General features: G+C 52.7%; 1 protein-coding gene across 4 annotated transcripts in view; it reads left to right on the top strand.

Annotated features, from left to right (window-relative positions):
- Positions 1–17,435, top strand: part of Disp3 (dispatched RND transporter family member 3) — a 50,021-nt gene that overhangs the window by 26,827 nt on the left and 5,759 nt on the right. For all 4 annotated transcript variants that reach the window (XM_052715890.1, XM_052715889.1, XM_052715887.1 and 1 more), the window contains 14 exons: positions 3,286–3,422; positions 4,183–4,317; positions 4,696–4,856; positions 5,972–6,111; positions 6,616–6,764; positions 6,949–7,110; positions 8,270–8,431; positions 9,948–10,061; positions 10,995–11,131; positions 12,480–12,664; positions 14,388–14,518; positions 14,610–14,782; positions 15,579–15,705; positions 16,141–16,286. In XM_052715890.1, the coding sequence (XP_052571850.1) occupies positions 3,286–3,422; positions 4,183–4,317; positions 4,696–4,856; positions 5,972–6,111; positions 6,616–6,764; positions 6,949–7,110; positions 8,270–8,431; positions 9,948–10,061; positions 10,995–11,131; positions 12,480–12,664; positions 14,388–14,518; positions 14,610–14,782; positions 15,579–15,705; positions 16,141–16,286 (2,059 nt within the window). The remainder of the gene's footprint in view (positions 1–3,285; positions 3,423–4,182; positions 4,318–4,695; positions 4,857–5,971; positions 6,112–6,615; positions 6,765–6,948; positions 7,111–8,269; positions 8,432–9,947; positions 10,062–10,994; positions 11,132–12,479; positions 12,665–14,387; positions 14,519–14,609; positions 14,783–15,578; positions 15,706–16,140; positions 16,287–17,435) is intronic.

Raw genomic sequence — 17,435 nt, 5'->3', positions numbered from 1 at the left:
TAATTTATACTTTAAATTTATAGTGTCCTTCGTGTGTAAACTTAGGGTTTTTGTTGTTGCTGCTTGTTTTTTTAGGTTTATTTTCCACACAGATAAGCTTGTGTTATACTGATGAAGCAGAGCTACATCTTCTTTTCCAATAGAGATGAATTTTATTTCTCGTTTTCTTGTCTGATTGCACTGGCTAACATCATCAGAACCTAGTGCTGAATAGATGGAATGGGGAAGTTTTTATTTCTTCTGGATAAATTATTTCTTATGCTTTTATTTTAATCTTATTTTTTTTTCAGCCGTAACTCTTAGTGACTACTTTAGGATTTGTAGTATACCTCCTTAAATATCACAGTATGTCTTTGAGATGGTACTATGTCATAGTCACAGCCTTCTGTGCTTCCAGTGGCCTCTATACACTGTGGACCACGTTCTGTGTGGCATGAACCCCACACAACCCTATTATTTTTAAGCGGCCAGTTTTTCTTTTACAGAGATAACGAAAACGCTGCATTTCTTACTCGTGACATTTCCATTTACAGTGCAGTTTCTCCTCAGTGTAGATCCTCCTTCCTGCACTCTCTCATCCCCTTCTGCCTGAGGGGCCCCCCTCAGCATCTTCAGTAATGTGGGTGTACCAGAGGTAATTCCAGTCTGTGTATCTGACGGAGTTTTTTTGATTTTGCCTTTGCTTTTGAAATGTATTTTTGCTGGGTATAGAATTCTGGGTTGGGATTCCCCGGAGTGTCTGGGGATGCTGCTCGGCCGTTTTCTGACTTTCATCATTTCTGACTAGAAATCTGCCGTGGCTCTTCTCTTTCTTCTACGGTATGCCACATGTCCTTTCCCTCTGTCAGTTTTTCCCTTGACGAGAGTGTCGGAGTGGTTCAGTTGGGATGTGCATTGTTGTCCATTTAGTTGTTTGGTCTTTGGAGCTCTTGGTTCAAGCTTCTTGGATCAACAGGTTCACGGTTTCCATTGTTTGAGGAAGTTTCCGGCTCCTTGAGAATCTAGTAGCTGATCAGAGAGGCTGTTCTCAGTACAGCAGCGCTGTCGAGGCCTCAGCCCTGGAAACCACAGCGCCTACTTTATTTTTTATCTCAGAGGATCACAGTATGGTGATATTTTATTTGTACTGAAATGTGATTTTATTTGAATGTTAATAAATAAAGTTGCCCGGGGGTCAGAGCTATTAGAGCCATAGCAAAAGCATGGCGGTGGTGGTGCACGCCTTTAATCCCAGCACTTGGTAGGCAGAGCTAGGTAGATCTCTGTGTGTTCAAGGGTACAGCCAGCATTGGAGACACACGCCTTTAATCTCAATACCAACCATAGAGACCTGGAGGTCTGTACAGACAGGCAGTGACGAGGAGGTCATGTGGTTGGGTTTACAACCAATGAGAAGACAGAACAGAAACTCTATATAAAGACAAACACACAGGAAGTAGCTCTCTTTCGGAGAGGTACAACAACAGCGACAGTGAAGGGTAAGGTTTTTAGCTCTTTATTGCTCTGACCTCTTTGGCTTTCATCTTTGCATTGGCTCTGTGTTTCTTATTTAATAAGACGGTTACATCTACATCACATTTCTCTGTGGTCTGGTATCCAGAGTCCCATTTCATGTGTTTTCTCATAATTTAAGTTTATTTTTAGATTGATTTGTTTTTATTTCATGTGCATGGATGTTTTACCTGTGTATAGATGGTGCACCTTGTGAGTGCTTGTTGGAGCCCCCGTAACTGGGGTTGTGGATGGTTGTGAGCCACCATGTGGGTACTGGAAATCAAACCCAGGTTCTCTGTAAGAGCACAAGTGCTCTTAACCTCTCAGCCATCTCTCTAGCCCTTTTTTTCTCCTGTTTTTGTGGTTGCAGTGGTAAGGCCAGTCCAGATGTCAACTGCTGCTCTGTCGATGCTGGAAACATCACTCTTGGTTGCATTTTAAAGCGGTTTGGGTGCCGGAGAGATTGCTCAATGGTTAAGAGCATGTAGTACTCTTTGAGATGACTCAGGCTCAGGTGCCGGCATGCACATCAGACTGCTCACAATCACCTGTAATTCCAGGTCCAGGGGATCTGATGCCTTCCTTGAGCCTCTGTGGGTACTCACATATACATAGCGCACACACAGAAACACACACACACAAATAAAATAAAAATAAATCTTAAAAATATAGTTGGGGGGTTGGGGATTTAGCTCAGTGGTAGAGCGCTTGCCTGGCAATCGCAAGGCCCTGGGTTCAGTCCTCAGCTCTGGGAAAAAATATATATATAGTTGGGGATGGCTGGGGATGGTGATGTACCTTTAATTCCAATATTCACGAAGCAGGAGTAGATAGACTTCTGTGAATTCAAGTCTAGCTTTATACATAGCCCCTCCTAGCCATCCAGGGATGATACATAGTGAGACTCTGTCTCATGAAAATAAAAATAAATAAATAAAATATAGTTTGGGATTGGGGAGATTGCTCAGTGGTTAAAGTATTTGTTGCCTGAGTGTGAGGACCGGAGCTCGGATCCCCAGAACCCACATAAATGCCGGGTGGCCGTGACAGCCTACCTGTAATTCTAAAGCTTGTAAAGTTGAGATGGATCCCCAGAGCAATCTGGCTAGCCAGACTAGCGGTGTTAGAGAACTCTGGGTCCCGTTGAAAACTCTGCCTCAATGAATATGGCAGAGAGCGGTCCAGGAAGAATTTCTACATCACCACGGGGTTTCCACACCCGCACAGATGCAAATGCACCTGCACACACACGCGCGCGCGCACACACACACACACACACACACACACACACACACGTGTGTGAACAGGCATATACATACCACAGGCACATCCACACGGGAGAAAACAGTTTGATCACCCTGGTTGGTTTTCCTTTGGAAAATGACTTGTAGTGAGCACACACTGAACAGCGGTGTAAAACGGGATTATCTGGAGCCGGTTTGATTGACTTTAGATTCTGCTGTGGACCGTTGAGAACTGGAAGGTTACATAGGAGCTGATTGTCACTGATTATTATCTGTGTGGAATGGTAGATCTCAACCTCAGCTGCACGTTGAATCACCTGGGAGATTTGGGGGAAAAAAACACTTGATTCAGCTCCACCCAAGAAATTACAATTTAATTTGCTTGGCATCCGGCCTAGATGTCAGGACTTTTGGAAGCTGAAGTAATTTTAACGAGCAGCCAAGGTAAAGAGCCACTGATGAAGGGCACAGCCCCGGCTCTCAAGTGTCCACAGTCATCTTCAATCCCCTTCTTGTGTCTCCTTTCCCCTCGGCCTCCCTCCCCCAGCAAAGTCCAGGTCCTCTATGGGGGGACGGACCTCTTCGACTATGAGGTGCGCAGGACTTTCAATAACGACATGCTCCTCGCCTTCATCAGCAGCAGCTGCATCGCTGCCCTGGTCTACATCCTCACTTCCTGCTCAGGTACGGCATCCCAGAAGGCTCGTGTAAACCAGTGCCTTCTCTCCCCGCAGCATGCACCAACCTGTTCAAGGGTACCGGAATAGCCTCAAATCCAGTTTGTCAGCGCTGGGCCAAATGGTGCTCGGACACCATGACAACTTTGTGTAGGGGCATCTGGGACATTTTTAGACTGTTCTTGATTATTCAAGAGCCTACTCTATATACCACGTCAGCTGCCCTTTTGCCCACAACTTATCTCCCTACCACCCCCAGCTCTTTACATGTACTAGCTGCCTCTTACTGCTACATGTATACAGTAGGCATGTGCTCTTGCCCAAATGAGCAGAGGTAGAAAACTGGACAAGGCATGCAATCACTCACACAGCAAATATTAGTTGGGCACTAGATATATGCCCAATGTTCTGACTCATCAGGATCCAGTGGTGAACCAGACAGAGGTCCTGCAGAGCAGAACCTCTAATCTCCTCAGGTGACACACAATATAAAACACTCACAATTCTCTCCTTGTGTGTAAGGTTGTCTGGAAGAGGTCCTGTAGGCAGCCTGACCTCAGATGGTTCATCTGCCACACAGGCCTCCTGCCCAGCCCCTTCTCTGGGAATGAAGGGCTTCAAATTCTGCAAATTGTCCCTACACCTGGCTGGGAGCAGACAGGGTGGTGCAGGGGGCCCAGGATGAGGGGCTGAGGTCAGGGTTGCCGAAGGGGGTCTGTGTTCCGTGAGGGCCCTCCCGTGACCCTTCTGCTCCTCCCCCTGCCCAGTGTTCCTGTCCTTCTTCGGGATTGCCAGCATCGGTCTCAGCTGCCTGGTGGCACTCTTCCTCTACCATGTGGTCTTTGGCATCCAGTACTTGGGCATCCTCAATGGAGTGGCTGCCTTTGTGATTGTGGGCATTGGTAAGTTATCTCCCACCCATGGCAGAGGACTCCCACCTGAGAACTCTGCCCCTTCCCTAGACGGTATTCTGGGTGACAGTGAGGGTGGTGGGAAGATGACTAAGTTTTGGAAGAGGGGTGGGTGGGACCAGGAAGCATGATGGATGTGGCTTGGAGACAGTGAGTGGGGCCAAGGAACATGGTAGGCGATGCTCCGTCACAGTGGGTAGGGCTTGGAGACTTAGTGGGTGGGGCTTGGAGACATTGGGTGAGGCCAAGGAGTCTGGAGCCAGTCAGAGAGGCCAGAGCTGAGCTGCCAGACTGTCCTGCACCTGACCTCAGGCACACAGAAGTGGGGCCTGAGTTGAGCTGCCCTCTGGCTGGGCCTCCCTCCTGCAGGTGTGGATGATGTCTTTGTGTTCATCAACACCTACCGCCAGGCCACCCACCTGGAAGACCCCCAACTGAGGATGATCCACACCATCCAGACGGCAGGCAAGGCCACCTTCTTCACCTCGCTGACCACTGCCGCTGCCTATGCAGCCAACGTCTTCTCCCAGGTGGGAAGCCTGCCCTGAAGTCCCTGTCCTGGCTTCCCATCCGTCCACACACCCCTGGTCCCAGCACCTTCATCTCAAGGCCCTTGTGTGACTCTGCCGTCCATTTCTGTGACTAACGACCCATTCCCAAACCAACAAGTGGGACGGTTACCGCAGTGCAGTTAGTTATTGGTGCCCGTGAATAGGCACTCCGCCGCAGCCCTGGGGAAACGGGCATTTTCTGAAGTTCTTTACCATCTGATCTTTACAACCCAAGACAAAAAAAGTACAGTCACCATCTCTGTTTTCCTAGTGCAGAAACCAGGGCCCAGAAAGGTAAAGTGACTCTCAGGGGCACACAGCTGGTAAATGGTGACCCCAATACAGACTCCCCGCCCCCACCTGAGCTCGTTCTCCCTGCCACTGCATGCCCCATTTTGATCTCTTGTACAGTCGGTCTGTCTGTCTGTCTCCCTCTCTTTTCTCTTCTCTCTTCTCTCCCCTCCTCTCCCCACCCCACTCTCACTCCCATATTCCGGAGTGGGCTCTGTGTACATAGGAGCATATCTTTTAGAGACTTTGTGATGTGGCCCCACAGCTCATGTAAACCTCTCTGGGCCTCAGTTCCTCAGTGGACTATTCTGGAGCTGAAATGAGCAGGTGGTGAGGTGGTTTCACAAACTTCAGGTCTGCCTGCTGATTGGTGAGGGTTTCCTCCAGTCACCACAGCCTTGGACAGGTCCCTGTGAGATTTCGGGGGCTCCTGTCTCCTGCTTCCACTGTTGGGTACCAACCTTCCCTTCGTCCTCACCAACCTGCAGCCTGGTTTTGAGGGGTGTGTCTTAACTTGGGTAATGGCCACTACCAGAGGTTTACTCTGGGTCAGGTGCTGTTCCCAGCTGGCTGTGGGTAGACCAGAGCCTCCGCCCTCAGCGCCCTCAGGTGGAGCAAGTTCTTCCTCTGCTGCTGTGTCCAGCAGAGCTCCTGGTTTCTGGCATCCTCCAGTCCCAGTGCCGCTGTCCTGCAGCCAAACTGTTCCTACTTCAGCCTGGACAGACGCAGCTTTCTGGTTGCCTCTGGCCATGGAGACAGCCAAACCTGACCACCGTCCTCTTCTCCATGCGTCCTGGCTGCAGATCCCAGCTGTGCATGACTTCGGCTTGTTCATGTCTCTGATTGTGACCTGCTGCTGGCTGGCTGTGCTCTTCACCATGCCTGCAGCCCTGGGCCTCTGGAGCCTCTACATGGCCCCTCTGGAAAGTTCCTGCCAGAGCAGGTGAGTGGCCTGCACCCTTCACACCCTGAGAAGCCACAAGACCCTGCCTCTCTTTCCAAACCCTCTGGGCTTCTTCTGTGTGCTCAGTCCTAGGCTAGGCGGGAACAGGGAAAGAGCAGCTGCCGTCTAGCGTCAGTTTGTGGTCATGTGAACAGGAGCTGGGCATACTCATGCACGTCTTTAACCACCATTCCCCTCAAGAACCCAAGGACCTGTGTCCTCCTACTGTGCCTTTTATGCAAATGAGGAACCTTACCTAGGGCATAGGTTATCATAGGGCAGCTTTCCCACCTGCTGTGACCCTTTGTGTCCCCAGAGGAAGAGTGACAGCTGAGGGTAGATGGCTTGCTTCAGAAGGAATTCAGCACTGGCTTGTCAGTGGTACCTTTCCTGAGAGGCAGGAGCAGCTGTGTGCTGCCTGGGCTCATGCGATGTCCGGACCGTGCGCCATCCTCTCTGGGGGCCGCGACTCCTAGCCTCATGCCTGTCCACTGCCCTCCATAGCTGCCACCAGAAGTGCGGCCGCAAGAGCTCCTTGCATTTCCCTGGGGACCTGTTTGCAGCTCCAGAGCGTGCTGGGGGTGGCCCTGCCCAGGGCCCCCTACCCTACCTGGATGATGACATCCCCTTGCTGAATGTCGAGGATGAGCCAGGTAAGAGCTGGCCAGCCTGACTGGGGCTGGCCTCCACAGGGACATTCAAAGATAGGCTGGTCCCAAGGGAGCCAGGCCAGATGGCCTGTGGGGACCCTGCCCAGCATGTGGCCTTCCCCAGTGCAGGTGTGGGCTAGAGCAGGTTGAGGCCCAGACTTTGACTGGCTACCACTCTGCCTGGCAGTGTCTCTAGAGCTGGGAGACGTGTCGCTGGTGTCTGTGCCCTGTGAGGGTCTGCAACCCGCCCCCGACGGGAACAGCAGGGGCCAGCTCCTCGCCCAGCTGCAAGAGCTTTTGCACCACTGGGTCTTATGGGCAGCTGTCAAGAGCCGCTGGGTGATTGTAGGTGAGTGTGAACAACTCCCTTCCTGCCTCCTTACAGCTCCACCGCTACACTGGCATGAAGGTAGACATACCTCCACCAAAACCAACCAACCAAACAACAACAACAAAAATAGATAACAAACAGTAGGTGTGAAGTAGCACTCAGAGGCCTGGGCGGGACCTCCTCTCTGCCTCCTCCTCATCCTGCATAGGCTGCACCTGGGCCTCCTCAGCCACCGCTTACAAGCTGCCATGTGCCAGAGAGCAGAGTCCTCATGCTTGGCCCTGGAAGAGACTAGCCTGGCTGAGTTTGAACCCTTTGTTCTGCCCTTTGTGACCTTGGCTGTGCCTGCCAGTCTAACATTTGAGTTCTTCTTTTGAGAATGAGGGTGGTAACAGTGCCTAGGGTCTGGGGCGTAGCTCAGTGGTAGAATGCACGTTCTGGGCCTGGGCCTAGTAAGACAGCTGTAAGGAGTGTGATGCATTTATAAAAGTCTTAGCCCGGCACAGGCGTGCCCAGTGCTCAGTGCATGCATGAGGAACCATCGCCATCTTCAGTGGCCCATCAGAGCTGCCGCAGAACCAGCTCTTTGGAGACTCTCGGATGCTCTGAGACACTAGCTAGCTATCTTAGGGTTTCGATTGCTGTGAAGAGACACCATGGCTTTGGCAACTCTTATAAAGGAAAACGTTTAATTGGGGTGGCTTAGAGTTTCAGAGGTTTACTCCATTATCATCATGGCAGGACACAGCAGCATGCAGGCAGACATGGTGCTGGAGAAGGGACCTACATGTTCTACAGGTAACAGGAAGTGAATTGTGTCTACACTAAATGTAATTTGAGCATAGGAGACCTCAAAGCCCACCCTCACAGTGACACACTTCCTCCAACAAGACCATACCTACTCCAACAAAGCCACACCTCCTATTAGTGCCGCTCCCTATGAGATTTTGAGCACCAATTACATTCAAACCACCACACTAGCCTTTGTGGAGGTGTGTCAGCTTGTAGCTTACAGCCAGGCCCCAGCCACTCCACAAACACAATAGCTATCCCTGCCTCTCCTGGGACTATCCCTCTCCCCTCCCCCGCTCTCCACACTGAGAGTAATTCTGCCAGGGTGGGGTGCCAGCCTCAGATCTTTCACGGGGCACCATCTCACATGGCATTTTCCTTACAGGACTCTTTGTCTCCATCCTCATCCTGTCCCTGGTGTTCGCCAGCCGGCTCCGCCCCGCCAGCCGGGCCCCACTGCTCTTCCGGCCTGACACCAACATCCAGGTGCTGCTGGACCTCAAGTACAACCTGAGTGCCGAGGGCATATCCTGCATCACCTGCTCAGGTGAGGATCCCCGCTGGCTGAGCTCACTTCCTGTGGTGTCTAAGCCCACTGTTGGCCTGAGAGATGAGAACTTGCAGAGGTGCAATGAGCAGGAAGGACAGACATCCTGGACTTGGGGTCCACATTACCAAGTCAGGGACAAGCTGTTACAACAGGAGATAGGAGCCTTTGTGGAGGAAGGAGAGGGTGCTTTGTAGGCATGAATATCCCGGAAGGCTGCCCAAAGGTGGTGTCTAAGCAGATACTTAAAGAATGAGAGTCATCAAGCTAATAGAGCTGGAGAGGGAAGGAATGGGTTAGACCAAAGGAGAAGAAGGTCCGTCAGGCCAGGTGGGCAGAGGCAAGGAAAGAGGGCTGTAGGCTGAGGGCAGTGGCAGTGACGGGGAAGGGCAGAGCCGAGTCTGAGAGGGGTGGCTGCAGGAGCTGACACTGGTCCGTGAGTGGATGGGAGGAGCAGGATTCTGGGGGGCGTTGGGTTGGTGGCGGGTGGAAGAGGGCAGGAGGCTGGCACTATCTCTGGAGGAGACATGGAGGAGCTAGAGAGTCACTGTTTTAGGAGTGATTTGGTACCCGTAGATGACGACTCAGTCGGTGTTGAGATGATCAGGATGGGGAGGAGTGACTTCCACGATATCTGGTCTAGGCTCTTACTTAGGGCAGGGAGACTGGGGGTGGGGCAGAGGTTGGCAAGTGTCAAACCACTCTGCCCGGGTAGGCAGAAGCACAATGAGAGAACGCTTAACTGAGCTGAGTGCCTGCAGCTCGGGAGAGGAGCCCGGCTGCCACTGCTGTAATTGCCTTCACTTAATTAGGGCGTTGTTCCCATTAACCCAGCCTTCCCCCTTGGTCATGGCATGAGCTGAATGCGTGATTGCAGACTGGAGCTCTGACAGGTACCCAGAGCCTTGCATCTCACAGTCAGCCCCAGCTCAGCCCCCAGGTCCCCACTAGGGCTCAGAACTGCTCTCCATGGTCACAGCACACACTCCCAGGGACCCCCCTGCCTGTCCCCCACCCCCTCCACTTCCCAGCTGGACAGACACAAGAGCAGCCAGCCATCTGAAGGAGCAGCCTCCCCTGGACTCCCCTCACTTCCTGTGCAGTCCTTGGTCCCCAAAACTATGGCTCTCTCCTCTGCCAGTGAGGTTAATAACCCCGACCTCGGGCTGGCTGTGAGGGCTGCTATTTTAATGTGTGATGTATCTCTCAAGTAAACAAACACTTTGTCTATAACACTGCGACAAAGCAGGCCATTGCCCAGCCTTACCTGATAACTGGGAAACTGAGGCACAGAGTGGGCATGTGGGGACATCACCAGCGGGTCTTCCTCCAGATAGGGACATAATAAACATTTGATGTTTTCCTTGGTTCTGTTGAGTCTCCCTCAAACCACTGATATCCACTCCCTCCAGCCTCTGGGCCCTTCGCAGATCCTGGTCTGTCCTCCTTGCCCACCAGGCATGGCCAGAGAGACTCCCATGTCCCTGACTCAGTGTGTATGTGTGGGGCGGGGCAGGTCTGTTCCAAGAGAAGCCCCACAGCCTGCAGAACAATGTCAGGACATCCCTGGAGAAGAAGAAGCGAGGTTCTGGGGCTTCCTGGTCCAGCCGGCCTGAGGCCACTGCACAGGGTAAGTGGGGTGGGGTCTGTAGATGCACCCTGATGCTTTCCTGGTCCAGCTGGCCTGAGGCCACTGTGCAGGGTGAGTGGGGTGGGGTCTGTAGATGCACCCTGGTGCTCCCCTGTCTGACTCCACATGGAGAGCAGATCACATCTAGAACTGATGTTCCTGGGGGAACAAGAACTTGTGTCCTTGGGTCATTTAAGGGACAGCATATGGAAAATTCAGAGTCCTCATGAACCATCTCAGCAGCCCTCAGAGCTCAAGGAGAACTCAAGGCTTCTTCTGCCAACCGCAGCCTCCATGAGCCTGCCCTGGTCACCAGAGTCATCCTGAGAGTCAGTCTAGGGTGTCCTGAGCCTTGACAGTCTCTCCTTGGGTCCCCAGAAGGAGTGCTGGGACAAGGGGAAGTAACTCTAATGGACAGTTATGTTTGTCCCTGTCACCCATGGTGTCGTCACACCATTGTCATTACAGACCCTCCCCATCTTCACACTGGGTCCCACAGATGGCAGCACTCCCACCATCATTGGTGTGACTCTGTCTGTGACTGCTACCACCTGCCACCATCACTGGCACTACCCCATCACCACTGCCACCATCGCCACCACCACCCTGTCCCATGACCGTCACCACCACCACCCCATCCCATGATCGTTACTTCTCACCATCACCGTCACCACCCCATCCCATGATCATTACTTCTCACCATCACCGTCACCACCCCATCTCATGATCGTTACTTCTCACCATCGCCGTCACCACCCCATCCCATGACCATCGCCTCCTGCCATCATTGCCACAGTCCCTTGTCAACGCTTGAGGATGAACCCAAGATCACTGCTCAGCTCCTCAGCCAACAGAGCTAAGGTGGGCTTCTGTCACATCCTGAAGCTGTTAAGGTCACTGTCCCCTCCTCTTCCATCCCTTGCTTATTCTCAGAGTCCATGAGCACTGTGTACATCTCCAAAGTGAAGAGCAAAGGCCGTCCGGCTGTCTACAGGCTTTCCCTCAACGCCAGCCTGCCAGCCCCCTGGCAAGCTGTGTCCCCTGGAGATGGAGAGGTGCCATCCTTCCAGGTGAGCCTCGGCTGTCATGAAATAGGCACTGAGGAGGGGCCGTTGGTGCCGTACTGGTGAATACTGGCCATGTAGGCAGGGAGCAGGGCCCCTGAGGATTCAGCTGCTCCAGGCACATGAGGACCAGGCCATAGCAGTCAGATGTGTTATGGGGCCTACAATCAGGCAGACCTGGGTTTGAGTCCTAGCTCTGGCATGTGTAACTTGCATGTTGTTGGGCAGGTAACTCAGTCTCTCTGAGCCTCTGTTTCCTCATCTATGAAATGGGGATGTAAAAGACGTTGTTGGATGTACAGGAGACAAGAGCTGGTAATCACCCGACCGCCGAAATGCAGTAACTGTCCACACTGGCAGCCCATAGTTCATCCTGTAACGAAGAGTTTGTCCAGAAGACAGCCTCCCAGGACCAGCCCAGATTCAGTATCCCCTTAACAGGACCATTCATGGTCTTTTAACCTTTCCCACTGTCCAGACGTCTGGCACAGAGGAACCTGCCTGGTCAGATTGTCCTCCCCACCACAAATGCCACCCCACCCTCCCCCGCCCTGCCTGACCTCCCTTCTCCCCAGCCACTTCTCTCACCTGATGGTCCTGTCTGACTGAATCTGGCCCAACTGGAATCTGATACCATCCCCACTGCCAACTCCACAAGGGCAGGGCCTTGCCCATGCTGCCCAGGCTCAGTCCGTAGATCCAGGCACAGAGCCTGTCCCAAGAAGACACCTACTCTCCCAGTTTCATTTCTCTTGCTGTGATAAAATACCCTGATGCAAAGCAACTTAGGGGAGAGAGGGGTTTATTTCAGCTTACAGTTCTAGGTTACAGTCTATCATTGTGGGGAAATCAAGGCAAGAACTTCAGCTAGTCACACCAGATCTACAGTCAAGAACAGGGAAATAAATGCATGCTCGCTCACTTGCTTGTGCTCAACTCTGTCTCTCCGTTCATAGACAGTTCAGGACTCCCTGTCTAGGGGATGGTGCCGCCCACAGTGGACTGGGTCTTCCCACGTCCGTTAACTTAATTGAGACGTCTTCCACAGGCCAACCCAGTGTAGGTAGTCCTCCATTGAGAGTCTCTTCCCCAATGACTTTTGATTGTGTCAAGTCAACCATGAAGGCTAGCCCAGTGAGTTCTTGGTGGAGAGAAATGAGGTTCAGAGAGAAGGGGGGCAAAGGGAGAGAGGAGGAGTTGCCCAGTTTACAAGGTCAAACCTAGGCCTCTGAGCTCTGGGAACCAGCGCAGGGTGGGAGGTAGCCCAAGGAGGGAGGGGACAGACCTGGAGGCCGGGCAGGCCGAGGCAGCCTCCCCGAGTCACGTGTCTTGTCTCTGTCAACCCACTGCTTAGGTGTATAGAGCGCCTTTTGGTGACTTCACCAAGAAGCTGACCGCTTGTATGTCTACAGTAGGGCTGCTCCAGGCGGCGAGCCCCTCCCGCAAGTGGATGGTGACGGCCTTGGCCTGTGATGCCAAGCGGGGCTGGAAATTTGACTTCAGCTTTTACGTGGCCCCCAAGGAGCAGCAGCACACCCGGTAAGAGCCATACAGACGGGCCTGCGTACACCGCCCAGACCACTGCTTTGCCTCTCCTCTCATGCTTTCTAGGTGTGGGGATGTTAGCCTTCTTCTGGCCCACAGTCCCCCCAGCCCAGTCTGCCACTTTTCCTGTCAGCTCTGCAGGGTCACCATGGCCATCTCTTGGATCCACCTCAGGATCTTGACATTCGCCATGCCCTGTACCCAGAACGTTTTTCTCATGTCCTTCTGAGCTTTACTCCTCCAGATTCAAGTTTCTAGCTTAATGCCACCCCCTGGGGGAGGCTGTCCCTGTACAGAGCCCCCGCCCCATCCAACATCACCCCACTCAGACTCTCCATGCAGCACCTGCTGCTGTTTCTGGCCCAGCCGCCATCTACAGTCAAGCTGGTCTGGCATGTGACCTGTCCAGCCCCAGGAATGTGTCCTGCAGGGCACTCTGAGAGATTGTTCCAGCTGTATCCCGCACTTTGTGTGGTGTCTGGCATATGATAGGCACTCAGTATGTCCCTGCTGGCTGGATGAGTGTGTGACACACTTCCTATCCAAGGCTCTCACCCACTTGTGATAAGCAGCTGGTTTCCTGCACCCTCTTCTACACTGCTGGGGCATGGCATAGATTGTATCTGTTTACTTTCTACTTTACACTCAGTCTCCACCCTCTGGCATGCAACAGGTGCCTAATTCTTGCTAAATAAGAGCTACATTCTCCACCTTATGGGGTCCCAATCCCCCAGGGCAGTCTTGTCCCACCCAGGCTTTATACCCTCGTGTTATGAACACAGCCTTATTTATCCGGTAAGGCTGTCTTGGCATAAGTATCCAGCCATTAATTTTACAGATACCGTATGTGGGCTGTGAGTCATCATGCTAGGGGCAGGATGGGGTAGGGAGCATCTCTCTGGGAGACAGGCAGCTGCCAAGTGGCAGCAGGACCCTGGCAGACTAGGATTCACACTCAGGAACAGCCCAGCCCCCGTTCCAGGAGGGCATCTCAATTCCCGGCGTACACTGAGTGTGCTACCTGGGGACTGCGGTCTGACAAAGAACTGGCTTCAGGACATTCAGCTCCCCCATCCCCCAGGTTGACTCCTCTTGGAGTAGAGAGGTGAATTCAGGAGGCAGCGGGTATTGGGGTGGCTCTAGCTGGGTCCTTTCCACCTAAACATCCCTTGTCTCAGGGTGGACTGTGCGCTCCTGAGCCCAGGGCTGGGCTTGCTGTATATGCACAGCTGTGGACTGAAGCCTGGCAGCTCCCTGGATAAACTTTCTAGAAGAAACGAGAAGCTGGTTGCAAACTCAAGGCTCCTTGACTCCTCTGGTTTCGATGGGTCAATAGTCGGCAGAGGTGGGACACTCAGGCTGGCCCTAGGTCCTTCCTGAATCTGGAGGACAGTTTCAAAACTGGATACTTGTGCTCCCTCACCTCTGTGCCAGTGTGGGAGACTGAGAGCCAGAGGGAAGAGCTTTGACCAGGGCCAGGTTGGTCTTGGCAGAGGCAGGGCTAAAGCAAGCCACCATATCCCCAATCCTGGGCATCCTCTTCCCCTGTGCTGGGCGAGCCCAGCTTGGTCCCTGACCTCCCTGGCCCCTGAAACGGTCGCCTTGCCTCACCTCCCCGACCTTTCCTGGACTGCCTAGGCCAGCCAGGCCATCTCACCTCACATCCTTTGAGTTTTCTTGGCCTTCCCGACTCAGCCCGGCCTCCCTGCCTCCACAGGAAGCTGTACTTTGCTCAGTCTCACAAGCCCCCCTTCCACGGGCGCCTGTGTGTGACACCGCCTGGATGCTTGCTCAGCTCCAGCCCTGATGGGCCCACCAAAGGCTTCTTCTATGTGCCTAGTGACAAAGGTACTTGTGGGGGCACATCCCTGGGGGGACCGAGGAGGGCCTCAGAAGCCCGGGCCCTACCCTTAGTGTTGGCTTTGACTCTCTCCTGCAGTGCCCAAGGCCCGCATCTCTGCCACCTTTGGCTTCAACCCTTGTGTGAACACAGGCTGTGGGAAGCCAGCAGTGCGGCCACTGGTGGACACCGGGGCCATGGTCTTCGTGGTCTTTGGTATCATTGGCATCAACCGCACGCAGCAGATGGACAACCACGTTATCGGGGACCCGGTACGGTCACTTTGGGCAGGTGTAGAAGGGCCCAGCTGCAGCAGCAACCTTGGAAACTGGCACCTGTGCGTGGTTTGCTAGCCTAGCCCTTCACACACAATCATGACACCTCCAGAGCTCTTCCAGCCCACACGGGACCTCCACAGGCCCCTGAGGGGGCATCGTTCCCCTGGAGAGCTGAGCAGAACTGATTGAGAATTACTCAGGAACATGGGTGCATTTGGGGACCCACACTGACTGGCTGTCTCCATTAGGGGATGGAATAGAGATGAGAGGAGTCATGTGTGAAACCTGTCCTTCTCTGGGATGGGGTCTGTGTGACATCACTGACCGTGTGTGATTGAAAGGCCTGGCAGGTCTTAAAATGTCGCTAGAGGTCATAGTTGGGTTGGGCACAGGCATGGCAGGCACAGCCTTTCCAGTAACAAAAGGAAGAAGAGCTCTGTCTTTCCAGTCCAGATGGATACTGTCCGCATTCAGGGTGGGAGTGGGAGCCTGGGGAGGGGACAGGCGGGCCTGCAGGCTAGAGCTGGCCGGAAGCAAGGGGGAAAAGCATTCTCTGTCCAGCTGAGAGAGAACAGAGCTGAGAGCAGAGCACTGCAGTGGGAGCCATTACCGGAGCAGAGGCGCCAAAGGGGCAGAGCAAAGGGAACTGTGGGTATCCACATGAGGGTGTGGCATGGTGGTAACAGTAAAAGGAAGCTGCTGAGGGGTCTGAGTCCAAGGTGGGAAAGGGAGCCCGAGACTGAGTCCGCAACTCACTGAGTGCCCGGGCCGGTGTGTCTCCTTGGGAAAGGGCAGCGTCGTCTATGACAGCAGCTTTGACCTCTTCAAAGAAATCGGACACCTGTGTCGCCTCTGCAAGGCCATCGCGGGCAACTCGGAGCTGGTGAAGCCAGGCGGGGCCCAGTGCTTGCCCTCAGGTATGTGTGGTCATGGCTGGGGAAGCTGTGAGGTCATGGTTCACATGATGCAGCTCAATAACGCGTGCCTAGTATTTGAATGTCTGTGCTGGAGTGTGCCTGTACAGCGCTCACAGTTCTGTACAAACACTTCCCGGATATGCACAGGCTTTTAAGAGAATGGGAACGCCCAATGCTGGTGTAATGTTTAGGTATACCTCAAGGGGGAGCACTTCCAAAATTGAGAGCTAGGCGAGTAGCTAGTCCAAAGACTGAGGTGATCCAAAATATTACTTGCCACTGAGGTGGCAGGTGTGGTCTGTAGGTCTCTCAGTGACACTGCCCGATGTTTGCAAGCACATTGGAAGCTTGAGAGGCAGGTGAGTGTGCCCCCAGGTGTACTGTGTGGGATTGGCCCCTCTTCCTGCCACAGCCTCCTCTTGCTTCTTCCTACAGGGTACAGCATCTCCTCCTTCCTGCAGATGTTGCACCCAGAGTGCAAGGAGCTGCCTGAGCCCAACCTGTTGCCAGGGCAGCTGTCCCACGGGGCGGTGGGTGTCAAGGAGGGCCGTGTGCAATGGATCTCCATGGCCTTCGAGTCGGTGAGCCTGGGGGCACTGAGCAGTGTGGTTGTCTTGAACGTACTCCTCTCCACTCCTGTCCCTCAGACCAGAGAAAGATACCCAGGCTTTGGCCTGAGGTACACAGTTGGAGTTTGTCAGTGACAAGCACTACCCCATCTGACTACACCGTTTCATCCTTTCTGCCACATAGATTAATCAAGATACCACCACCACAAACAGACATGCCCTCAGATTCACTTGACCTAGACAGCTCCTCACTGGGAGTTTCTTCTCAGGTCATTGTAGATATTTCAAATTGACAATTAAAATTATTCACAACAGGGACAAGATAATATGTAGACAGTGTTTTTGCCAGATTATAACAGAATGGACTCCATTCTAATCCCCAATAGAGTCCTTGCTCCCATCTGAAACTTCAAGTATATAGTCATTACTCTCCAAACTCCTGTCTGCATTCTGGTCTTCCAAACTCCCACCAAAATGGCCCAGTAAGCTCGGGTTAGAGCATTCTAGAGCTTTTCTAGCCCCACAGAGCCAAACTCTTCCAAATCCCTCCTACAAACCTCTAGGGGCATAAGAACTACATGGTCAGCCTTAGTTACAGTAACAACCCCACTCCTGGTACCAATTTCTATATTGTTAGTATTCTATTATTATGACCTAAATTCCTTACCGGGAGTAGGGAGGAAGAGTTTAGTCCATCATGGCTGAGACAGTGTGGAGGAACAGAGTATTTTTGTCATGGTGTGCCAGGAAGCAGAGAAAGAATGTTGGTATTCTCAAAGCATTTTCTTAATATTTTATTCAGTGTATGTCCCCAGCCCATGGGACAGTGCCACTGACATCCAGAGTGGGTCTTTTCCTCTCAATTACTCTAACTCCCTGGAAATACCTTCAACATACATATCCAGAGGTGTATTTCATCAGATCCTCAGTGATTCTAATTTTAGTCAAGTTGACCATGAAGACTGGCCATCCCACCATTTTAACCATAAAATTTTTTGTGACATTGGCCACTGGGCATGGTATCACACACCTTTAATCCCAGCACTTGGAAGGCAGAGGCAAGTTGATTTCTGTGAGTTTGGGGCCAGCATGGTCTATATAGTGAATTCCTAGCCAGCTAGGGCCTTGTGGTGAGACCCTGTCTCAAAAAGAAAGGAAAAG

The sequence above is a fragment of the Peromyscus californicus genome, unplaced genomic scaffold (assembly GCF_007827085.1).
Source record: "Peromyscus californicus insignis strain IS unplaced genomic scaffold, ASM782708v3 Scaffold_5__1_contigs__length_169319896, whole genome shotgun sequence".
Taxonomy (NCBI): Eukaryota; Metazoa; Chordata; class Mammalia; order Rodentia; family Cricetidae; genus Peromyscus; species Peromyscus californicus.
The sequence above is the reverse complement of the archived record's forward strand: the minus strand, read 5'-3'. Positions and strand labels throughout refer to the sequence as shown.